Below are 12,340 nucleotides of genomic sequence, written 5' to 3'. Positions count from 1 at the left end.
ACACGCCTTCGATACAGGTAAAGCCAAACAGAGCAGCCTGGGACTGCTCGTATGGACAATCAAACACAGGAAGAAACAACTGGTTAAGAGGGTCACCCCTTGGGGCTGCAGAGGGTTCCACACGCTAACATCACCGAGAAAGCAGAACCAAAGGTGGAGCCACCCCACGTGTGGGCCAACCTGCAAGCCAGGACCTGCCATGCCGACTGCTCAGGGCAGGAGTCCTCTTCCCCTGGGCCCATGTGGTAAAGGCCAAGGGCTTGGATTTGTACGTGGGGTGCGTGCGTATCACAGAACAGAATCACCATCTATTCACCATTCCCAACCCAAGCACCTAAATCTTGGGTTGTATGTTGCTGAGTGCTGTGGCTTTGTTATTTCTCCCATGCCACCTGACTGCCCTGTGACACTTGCCTGAATCCACCCGAAGGCTGTACACCGCTACTCGGCCTCTATGACAGCTGCCAAGTCACCGTGGCCTGTGAGGATGTCGCTTGCAATATTAGCATCAGTCTTCAAGGAGCTGGGCTGAGATGGGCAAATCATTTAACATAGGCCACTAAGTCACCACCAGAGCATTACGACAACTCGCCTGAGCCAGCGCCACACAAGTGACCTAGTGTCATAAGTCACGGCTCTGATGGTAAACTGTCTGAAACAGACAATTGAGCATTCTGATGTTTGATTTCTCCCTTTATTAGATTTTATCACTGAAGATTGTTTGAAGACATGGTATGATTTTTGAACAGCTTTTCTGCTCCTTGAACACACGCAGGCCACAGTTCTTTACATTCGGTTGCCGGCTACGTTAACTGCTGGAGACTGGCTCTTCAGCAAATTTATGCTACTCATTATAGATATGTTCTTTCTACATGCACAAGCGTAACATCTTTAAGTTTTCCAGAAGGAATCAACAGCTTTTTACTCAAAAGTAAATATTATTTCTAATTAACCTACTACATTTACTTTATGTTTTCAACTTAATATACCTGCAGCTGTTTCAGTCATTAAGTAGGATCACTTTGTTCCTTTTAGGCAACGTATTTACCAGCCACGTATTAATTCTGGTTTCTCTTTCCATGGCAGCCCTTAGACTGTGAAGGATCAAAAAGATTCCTCCCTTACAATATCTTTCTAATATAAGTGAAACTATTCACCTGCCTTCATTCCTGCATGATAATGCTCAACAGAGTTGTAGAGTCAAACAAGTATATGCCAACTCTTGCATGCCTGTGGGAACACAAGTGTTCTCTCATCTTCAAACAGTTTTCCAAACTTCTAAATATAGTCCTCCATGTTTTTAAACCCCTTTGTAAACATGCTTCAGGTGTATTCAGGGGGCTCTTGCCACTTCTCCCATAATTCTGCCAAGGGAGCATCATTAGGCAAATCACAAGAAAAGCTTATTGAAAATATCTCTCCAGATTCTTCTCTAACGTTATTTGTTTCTCTCTCATTATTTCTCAAACTAATTGATGCTACTGGATTTTTTGCAAAGCTTGTCCTCATCTTATTGCATAAGAGAACTTAAGCATGACATACAAATATAATGAGCCAGACCCTCAACATACAGTTCCAGCAGTGTACCTACAGTGAAACTGGTTTATGAATTCCCAAATTGTGCTCAAATCATTCTTCATCTTACTCAGCTGTCCTGGATATGACACAAGATGATGCTCGAAGTCCACGTGGTTTTAGGATGACAATGTGCTTGACTAACTGCACCACAACCAAGGTGTCAGGAAGAAAATACACTGCAGATACAACCTCTAGCTCTCCTATAAAAATAGTGTAGTATTATATTGATTTTTAGTTTCTAATATTCATTCATTTTCACTTGTATTTCAGAAACTAACAAGCGCTTTTTAACAGTAACTTCTCTATGTGTTTTTTTTTTTAAAGGTAAACGTGGGTCTCAAAAATTCAGTGTCTGCATATACGCTACAGAAAAAAAAAAGCCAGTTTAGAGAACAATGTAGGCATGTGTTTTTAAACTACTGTTCGTGCAGTCTGGTCAGGACTGTGTGACACAGTATACAGTGTTTTGTCATCCAAGGAATGTCTTTGATCAAGAGTTTATGCAAGAAGGAAAAAAAAGCCATGAAACCCTAATCCGTTCCCACAGTCCAGTAAACGTGAGCTGGACAAACAGTGGACAATAGCAGTAAAGCTTGCTGCTGGAACAATAGCTGCAACTAAAAAAATTAAAGGGTTGCTGACTCACAGTTCCTATAATCAAGAAAGATTCCATGCCTTGTTGATTATTCCACAGAATCCTGAAGATGCTGAAGGTTACAAATTGTAACTACGTATTACATGAAGATAAAGCAGCAAAATATGCTGCTAAACAATCAAAAAGAAGAAAGGCAGACAAATGCTGATGTTGATTCTGCCTAGTGCAGAGCTGAGATGCAAAAACTGAATAAGCAATCTTCTTCCTGCCTAAACAGGACTTTTGCTAAAAGTAAACTCCATAATTTTTTTTATAAACTAAAAGCGCTTTATTTCTTTCTGACAGCACACTACTATTCTAGATGCCATCCATACAAATTCTACACTACAATCAAACTTTCTAACGTTTCAGTACAAAAGCTATATGCTATTTCTTGTACTTATTCAGGAATCTTCTGCAGGCAATTTTGTCATGCTAAAAAACAGACACAGAATTGTGGAACTGGTTAATTACTTATGTATATGAAATACAATAAATCAATTAAAAATATAAACAAAAATAAATCAACTGACACTACGGCTTTCATATATTTCATATGAGAGTGAACGGGCACTACTTTGTATTAATGAAGATTTCCAAAGCCTTGTATGTTGGCTATGTTCAGGTGCACTGAATGACCATGTTTCCGTCTGCAGAGAGTACTACCTCATTTGGCAGAGCTATGTGTTACTCAAGAGTTGCAAAGTACAGAATCTTAGGATGAAGAATGCTGCAAGAATATAATGGTTACACTTCAGAAGTGAACACTCCTGTGATTAAGGAGGAATATCCAGTGTGAAGCCAAAGAGATACTCAAGTTAGTTCCAGATAACTAACTAAGGACAGTGAAGTGCCTCAGTACCAGATTGCTCCAGACAGCCTTTATATGTCGATCCTGGATACCAAAACTTCCAACTGGAAACCTGCCACAGAACTCCCAGATCTCCATTCTCTCTGGTGATATATACATTTCTGTGGTAAAGCGTACTGTCATAACTTTGTCCACTTAAAAACAAACAAAAAACCTCTGGCAGACTGTAAAATGAGAATCTTTGTGGTTACTTGTCAAACTATGAAAGCTGAAGTTTTAGGCTGTAATTAGACCAGAACCCATAGCCATGAGAAGTTGCAAAGGGCAGTAATCAAAAGGCACCAAAATTCATACTGGGAAGCACCAAGAATATGCAAAATTGTAACATTATAAGAAATATTAAACCTTTTATAATAAACCAAAGCGTTTCTCTTTAAGAAGGTCGTGATGAGATGTATCACACATGTCATTCTACCTGCCTGGTTCAGCTTTTTACAACCTTCTCTGGAGTGTCCTCAGAAGTAAAGATTATAATCCAGATTCACTTCAGGTAATTCTAGCATTTCAGCAGATTTCAAACTATATGCCTACGATCATTAAGAACACCAACGCTTTGTCAAAAATATTTAGTGCTTCACACTGCTATCACTGCAGAACTTGTTTAAGAAAGCCCATGGTAGGGAGGATGGAATTGGATGGTCTTTAAGGTCCCTTCCAACCCGAGCAATTCTATGATTTTGTGACTGAAAAGTTTCTAAACCAGCCTCTATTTTCTCTCCTCTAGATGTCATATATCCAGAAAGCTGGCAACGTGAGTTTGCACAGGTTCTATGCACAGACTAGAACACACTATTGCTTATATACTTCATACCTCAATAGCAATCAGATCATAACCATAACCAAACAAGATATGCCAAACTGGGAAGTCAGACTTTCCTTACAAATCCAGATGTAATTTATCGTAACCAGGAAAACGTAACAGGATCCTACAAGGCTGATTTCTAAGTGAGAAATTGCATATACAGATATATATATGTATCTATTTTTCTGATTTCACGCATTTCTGTTCATTAGAGACATACCTTCAGAGCTGAAATTGATCCCATTCATATTACAGCTCATGATAAATGGAAAGAAAGCACGCCTACTTAATGAATGTTACAATAATGAATTTAACTTATAATGAATTTAATCACCATCCTATTTTTTGTTCTCCTTCTCTATATCCATTCTAAAAATCTGTCTGTAGAAATGCAGCCTCAGTAAAGAGGCCTTTACTGTACTCACGTAGTACAATGACACAGATAATGTACAAAGTCAGACTTACATGTGCTAGTAATGGTTGATTTGGTATTACCAGCTGATGACCCCACTGCTGTGAGACAGCACTGAAATCAGCATGGAATTCCACAGGGAATTAATTCTCTGTAGTCAGAGCTTACCTTCCCACTGATGCCTCAGAGCTCACTATCTCTTGTACTCATCACGTAACATGGAAACGAAAACTGCAAGTCTTCTGGACTGAAACGACTTCAGTACATTAGCAATAGTTAGCTTTGCATCCATTTTTTAATGGAAACCTACGATCAACAGCTTGAGCTGAGAGAACATCATGAAGAAACAAAACAAGCTAGAGCACAGTCCAGACAAGTCAGAAATTGGAGAGTTAAATGTTTCAAGCATTCCTCCCTAACTATAACTACTGAGCATACCTGGAGGTGGTAAATACAGCAATATATTTTAATATATTTTAAGGACATAGTAACTTCAATAATTTTGGCAGAAATTTTCCATCTTAACTGTTTTTATCAGATCAAGTACCTCCAGAAAAAGTTAAACCTGTTTGACCATACAGCACAGAGCCACAATCTCCATGTCCTACTTTATTAATAACCAATACTATAATCTACAAGATTGCATTTTTTCCACACCTTTCCCTCCCAGAACTAAAAGCAATATGTCAGTTACACAATCAAGCATTCAGACCAGGAAATGTCTGAATGACCATGTCCCGCAGCAGTTTTATTCAGCCTCTCCATACACAGATCTTCTGATAGTTTTTAATTACAATTTAGTAGTTGCTTCCACCAGAGTCCTGACAGGATGAGTAACCAGGATGTGGCATTAATGAAGCCATTTATATGTATTTTTTTAATTTGTTCCAGATTTCAGGAAGGTGTTAACAAAACAGCAAGGGCATGAAAAGAGAAAACATATGCTTATGACTCACAAAACTGAATAATCCTTTGAACAGTGGTTTTGCCAAATTTTGATGGACTTTTTTCAGTAGCATTGTAATTTGGTTAAGCACACGCCTTTCTTTCACAGGTGTTTGCTAACTCTTATACTCCTCATTTTCCAGGTAACTCCCCTGAGGAACAGCCAAGAATACAAACGTGTAAATAGCCACTCAGTGTTAACTAGCAGCACATTCTGAAGTATTCAAGCACTTAGAACACAAAATTATTTGCAAGGAGTCCCACTGGTTAAGGCAAACCAATATTCCTGATGTAATCTGGGCTTTAGCTCCTTAGCTGTAAGTACGGCATAAAAAACCCTCTGTGGTTTGCTGTTACAGCTCTAAACATCACAGAAAACCCCACAAATCTGTTGCAAAAACATTTTTAAAACTTTGCACTTAAGAAAGTACATGATTACATATCCAACAGAATTTTTAACTGTGGCTCATTTAATACACACCATCATGCCCATACAAGACTTGAGACAAAAGATATTCAGAAAAATACAAATGTTTGGAATAAGAGATTGCATTAGCATGAACACACATAAGTAGCTAAAGGAAAGGCCTAGTAGGCAACCCTAAAGATGTCATATCCCAGTTTGAAATCCTTATGGTTAATCTTTATGGTTAAATATATATTTTTATGTTTACGTTACAACTTTTCAAACCAAATTAATGTTTAAATATATGAAATAGTAAACCAATAGTAGAAATTTAGCCACCAAAACAATTTTCAAAGTAAGTAATTATCTGTTTGGTCTGCAAAGATCCTTTTAATCCTTAAGCCAACAAGAATAATTTTGTATTTGATACAATCTCTAGATTGGCGTTTTGCATATGACTTACGTATCATACATTTCTAGTAATCAAATGCTTCACTAACTTTGAACTCTCACATCCCTACCCTTGTTTTTCCATAATTTGTGCAAATCATGTACAAAGATTCCAAAAAAGGCCACATTATAAAATTTGAATACTTAGACCTCCAGTGTTTACTTCTCTTTGTACACTGAGAAGAACATCAAAAGTGCCTTTTAGAGACCAAGAACCAGCTTGCGGGGGGATCTCTATTGAAATCTCTGAATTATGTTTTAAGCAAAAAACATCTTAAACAGGTAAAATACTTTGATTTGCAAAAATAAATTACGTTGTGGATCCTGAGACAACTTTTTCAAATCTGATTTTCTCTTAAGTGATTATGAAGTCAAATTACATTTCCCTAGTATATGATCTTTTTGTTTTGTGTCTATTTATTTTACAGAGATTACAGGGTATGCTATTCTTTTGTGCCTCCACTTAAGTTTCAAGTACGTGCACTTTTGAGCTTGCTCTGGTTGCCCAACAGTTTTAAGTTGTGTACGAATTGAAAGTTGTACTTAAACTACCGCAAATGAAGAGACCATCAATGCTGTCATGTCACTTCCAAAGTCCCAAATGAAGAAACAGGCTACAAGTAAACCCTACCTCAATACTACTTTATTTCAAAGATATTCACCACGTCATTAGAAGAGCTGTATCATGCATGGATATATTCTGTACTCTCTACTTGAACAACTTCATCTATATAAATATTTGTGAACTATTACAAGAAGCATTACTTACAGGCCGTTTTTACGCACTATAAAAACCTCCTCCACTAGATGGCTCTGGCACTATGTGCATCAAAGCTAAAAAAAGTACACCAGCAACTAGTTATTAAGAAAGGCATCTGATATTGGCAAAGTAATATACTCAGGAACAACAACAACAAGATGATTTTGAAATATAATTCATATATATATGCACCCATATTTAACAAAACATTTTTACTTTTGAGTTAAAAAAATAAAAAGCAGAACATATGGCCTTCACATCCCAGATGGAAATGCACAATAAACATTTTGAAAATTCAAATTGCTTATCTTCTTGTATAATAAAAAAAGCTATACAAGTAAAACAGACATGAGGTCTAGATGGCACCAAGTGCCATTCAAGAATATGGCAATACTAACACATTTCCTCCACCTGAGAGTGTTTGCTGTGCATATAGCTTCCAATACGCATGCTAGTCAAATTTCTCATCATGGAGCTAAACTAAGCCATGTAAACTCAGCCAGACAGGCATACATTACAGCTGATGAAAGGCCTTCTAGAATTCATTGTATGACTGTATTGCAAATGCTATGCAAAGACATCTAACAGCCCAACCTAAAACAACTTTCAGGTAAAATATTTGACTGTATTTCAAACTAATATAGTTGAATAAATAGAGACTAAACAGCATATTTAAGAGTAGAAAATGAAATCTTTCCCTGATAAAAGGTACTAGTAAATACTGATAGCAGTATCACAACTCTTGTGGTAGTCATGTTTCTATCACTGATCAATTAAATTGCTAGGTTTTGCTTCCCCCCCCGATCAGTCTGCAGAACTAGTAGAAACTGCAAATTTCAAGTTCAGAGTTACAGCTACTTTATGAACTGGTATCTTAAAATCTTCTTCCTTTGCATTCTGACTTTACTTGTCATTCTACTCTTTACCCACAGAAGTGGTTGCTACTGCAAAGTCTGCAGGCAACTGTTTATGTTTTACTTCACCTAAAATACCTACACATTGTGTAAACGGAATGATCTACATACATAGATTTTTTTTTTTAAATAGCATACATCCTTTAAGTAAGGAAACTTCGCAAATGCATTCCTTTTCAGGAAAGGGCTAGTGATGAATTAAAGTAGACACTTTTATTTAACAGGTTTTTAGTGTTTCCATGATCCTAAGCAAAGCCTGGAGAGAATAAATGATAAAAGACATATGAGGAAGAACTATTAAAAGATCACTGTTTTTCCCTTACCACTTTAATATTTAGCAGATCTCCGCTTTGTTTAAAATGAGTCAACACTTTTCCAGTTATCTGTTCTTTTAATATTTCTTCTTTGTTCATCCATGTTTATCTTCATCTGTTACACTCAAAACGTTAGTGAAGATCTTTCAGTACTGACCCAAAAATCAGAGTGAATATTTAGCATTGAACAAACCTAAAAAAGAATACATGAAAGTGTTTCAACGTGTCTGTTTTCCAAAAGAATGCTCAATAAAACTATCAATTCCTCCATTTCTCTTCTTCTGGTCCTACTTCTAATTCGTTGTGAAATAATATTTTTCCTTTAATTTCTTTCATTTAAAAAAATAAAAATAATTGCTTTTGCTATCATTTGGGGAATTTCCAATTCTAAGTATTTTTATACTGTGACTGCTTTTTGAACAGATTTAGAGATTCCTGCAGAGATTAATCCTATTTTGTGCTAAAAATACCAACTTGATCCTACAAACCTGTTTAAATTTTCCTCTGATTTTTTCCAGATCTTCTTGAAGCTTTTCGTAAGTGGGGTCTTCATATGGGAACTTCTGAATCATTCCTATTAACGAATCCAGAGCCTTTATCTTTTTACTACAAAACAAAACACAATAATAAAAATCAGCCTGCTATGTAAGTTTTCTGTCAGTATGAAAATAATACTAATATTTTATAATTCAGAGCATAGAATCCAGTCTTCCATCCTTCTTTCAACTTCCCTCATTTAACTGTGTATCCAATACACGTTTAAGGCATAGTCAGAAATTAGGCTGTAGCACAACTGACAAATTTAATGTTTTGTTTTTAACTTACCTGCCAAAAATGAAGATATATTCAAGAAACATCGGAATTACCAATTAGATGACTGAGTGAAATAAAGAAATGCAATAAAAAAGCTCACCAGAACACATATCAAGATAGCTGAAAGCATAGTGGCAATTCTTTCAAATAAACTAATCAAAACTGGACAGAAAATAAAAGATTAGGTTCTTCCAAAAGAAAGTAATCAATACATGGAAGTATATGCACCTATGTAGCAAAACACAGAGGAAATGAAAAAAATTAGGGGGGAAGATGAGAGCAAAAAAATGTAGCAAGATCTATTTGTGCTGTGGACAGAAAATGAAATATGCTGAGACCATAACAATTGTGATGTGGAAGGCAAAGTCTGCCAGCCTTACCAAAAATGTCTGAATTATTCATGAGACACTGATGCCCTAACTGGTGTAGGGAAACAAAATCGGTAATTTCAGATGTAACTGAGAGAGAATGGCAGCTCCTTCAAAAGAGCACCTTAGCAATGTAACATGAATGTCAGTCCTGGATGACAGGATGACCGTATCTGTGAGAACAAAATACCCATTAGGGGATATAATGCTTCCACAGTGAGTATACAACACAGGTCCTCACAAATTCTAAATACTGTTCATACATAACAGTTTATTAGGTGTCTTCCTACAATGCAGTCTTGTATTCCTATTAGAGCATTTCAGAAATAATAGCTTGTTAATAGGTCAGGAAAACACTACATCTGTCCAGTTAAATAAAATTAAAAAGAATTAGCAGAAATAAAAAAAATAGATGATAAGAATGCTGTGTTAGAATTAAACTGTATATTTAATAATAATCTGCTGAAAACTAACAGTCAAAAATGTTAAGGTTTTACTGAATTCAACCAAATGCATCTCTCACCTATTAAAGCATCCTTAGGAAACTAATCATCATTTCATCTTCAGACAATGAACTCAGAGACAAATTTTTAATTCACCTGAATATATTTAGTTTCAAAATGCCATGAAGCATATGGATACCGCACCTTACAGAAATATTAAAAAACTACTAATGCCCCCAGCTTTGTCAGCTGCTAAAAGACCTCAAATAAACCAAATAAACCTTTTTCTGTTGTTCTTGAAGAACAGTCTCTACTCTGTTCCTCTGTCTTATGAAAGCTACTGACAAAAACACAGTAAGCATGGGTGATGAGTAGAGATACACCACCATAACAAACACTACCTTTAGGTATATAAACCACACAGCAAAAGTGCAGTGCAAGATAACTTGATTCTGTACGATCTCAATACTTCCACCCCAAAGAAATACTCTAATTTTTAATCAATAATATTGTTTAGCTATTAACATGTCACCCTTTTAACAATATCATACCTTTTAAGTAATTAAAAAAGGTCTATCAGTGGTCAGTACACTTGATTCTTTGTGATGCTGAAGTGCTAAGTGTTACTAGGATTTCATAAGCTTTACTTTCCATACAGATAACAGAATGGAAGTCATAGAAAAATATAGGTTGGAAAGGAAGTTGGGACGTCATCTAGCCTGCCTTCTGCCCAAGGCAGGACTAATTTTAAGGCCAGAGCAGGTTGCTTGGGACAATCTCCAAACATATTTTGAAAATCTACAAAGATGGAGCTTCTGTTGTCAATTTGGTCAACCTGTTCCAGTGCTTAGCTGCTCACACTGTAAAGAACCTTCCCTTTACACCCCACCAGAAATTCAATTGTTTCAGCTTGTGAAAGGTGCTTATTGTCCTTTGCACACTGCTGCAAGGAATAAGTCTCTAGGACTTCCCTTTAAGTAGTACAAATTAGCTATCTCATTTGTCTTTTCTTCTTCAGGGTGAAGAAACCAAGTTCCCTTATCCTCTTTTCAGTATCTCATTGCCCAGAATATGATATAATCCTAATGAATCTCTGCTCACCCTTCCAGTTTTCAATATATATATATATATTTTTTAACCTGGGAGGAGGCAAAACTGAACAATATAATTTGAATAATCTGAAAAACTATTGAAGGAACACTTTTTTTTTTTTTTTTAACCTTACCTGTTCTTTTCATCTGTGCATTTGCAGAGCAGACACTGCCAGGTCAGTGCGAAGCCCAGGTAGCTGCCAATCTGGGAATTTATAAGAATACCATGAAAAAAATCATTAAACATATGCATACAAACCATTAAACAAATGTATACAAACAGTACTACATTATATCCCACTCTTCAGGAAACAAATCGTTGCATATACAAACACATTTCTACGTTGAAAGGCTCAGTAAATTAGGGTAAGATGAATGAGGGATATCTGTGTTACCCAGAACAACAGTCAGAACACTTCTTGTAAGAAATCTGTTTAGCATCTGATCACAAGAATATTTAAAATGCATTATAAACAGCAATCCTGCGAAACACTATCCATACTTTACATGCTCTGAACCTCAAAATTTATGAAACTGAAGTACGGCAGCAGGGAAACAATTCAAAACCAACCTATTTAAGATGTTCTGTTAAGTATTTGTTTTTGCAGCAGTGTCAGCTTAAGCAGCTCCTGTACAGCCCCACAAAAAGCTGTACCAGCTTGGCTGAGGGAGCGGCCAAGTCAACCAGTCAGGAAACCACATTTTTTCTGAGTTAATACGAAAAGAATTTTACTAGCCTAACTCGCGAGGGTAGCATGGAATCCGAAAGAAGCACAAGAAGCTGACTAAGCTAGCCTTGCTGCCAGAAAGCTTTTCATTACAACTGTAGACACAAAATCAAATAGGAATATAAGTTCTTCAACGCACCAGCTTGTAAGTCAGCTGGAGTCTCTTTCCAAAGTGATTTAGCATTCACAGAAAAACAACAGAGACACCTAAAACATAAGTGAGCAGACTTTGAGGGAGTTAAATCCAAAATTATAGCCTAATCCCACTTCAGTCCATATGTGCGTGTGTATACACCTACCATTTAAACATACAAAACACTGTTTAACTTGGAAGTTCCCATAACCTTCAAACCACTTCAGCGTAAAGTGGGAATGTCTGGGAATACCAGTCTTCTGGCAGTTGTGTTTGATAAGGTACACAGCTCAGTTTTTGTTATTCTATGTATTTTATTTATTTATTTATTTTAAGGCTCAAACACGGGTTTGAGACTTAACATCTCTTTAAGTGCTTAAGCATATTTGAAGTGAGGCAATTTCATCTGCGTGCACCAAAACTGCTTGGAGACCCCAGGTAAGGGGAGACAACCCACAGACTTGGTTCCTAGCTGCACCAAGCTGCTGCGGGCAGGGGACACAGGCCCTTGGACACTTCGCAGCGGTATGCTCAGCATTATTAGCAGTGCCCTACCACAGGGGCACAATCTTCTGCTTGAGCCCAAGCGGATACTGCGTCCAAAACCACCTAAGGGATGCGATGGACAACAGACACATTTTATTTGTAACATCTTATTTTAATTCTCTATCAAGCAAG

The 12,340-nt window shown here is 36.8% G+C and overlaps 1 protein-coding gene across 5 annotated transcripts in view; it reads right to left on the bottom strand.

Moving 5' to 3' along the window:
* LTO1 (LTO1 maturation factor of ABCE1) overlaps positions 1-12,340 on the bottom strand; it is a 30,660-nt gene that overhangs the window by 16,766 nt on the left and 1,554 nt on the right. For 3 of the 5 annotated variants that reach the window (XR_014585134.1, XR_014585135.1, XR_014585136.1), the window contains exons 3-5: positions 10,936-11,006; positions 8,575-8,692; positions 8,096-8,279 (exon numbers count right to left, since the gene is read on the bottom strand). Coding sequence is in view for 1 of the 5 variants with exons in the window: in XM_083838485.1 (XP_083694611.1) it covers positions 8,211-8,279; positions 8,575-8,692; positions 10,936-11,006 (258 nt within the window). In the remaining 4 variants the exon portion in view is untranslated. Of the gene's footprint in view, positions 1-6,713; positions 8,280-8,574; positions 8,693-10,935; positions 11,007-12,340 lie in introns of those variants that run through there. The other 2 variants (XR_014585137.1, XM_083838485.1) reach the window with 2 other exon arrangements.

Source organism: Anser anser (genome assembly GCF_964211835.1).
Source record: "Anser anser genome assembly, chromosome: 5".
In the NCBI taxonomy this organism is placed as follows: Eukaryota; Metazoa; Chordata; class Aves; order Anseriformes; family Anatidae; genus Anser; species Anser anser.
Note: the sequence above shows the minus strand (reverse complement) of the source record. Positions and strands in the feature narration are given on the sequence as shown.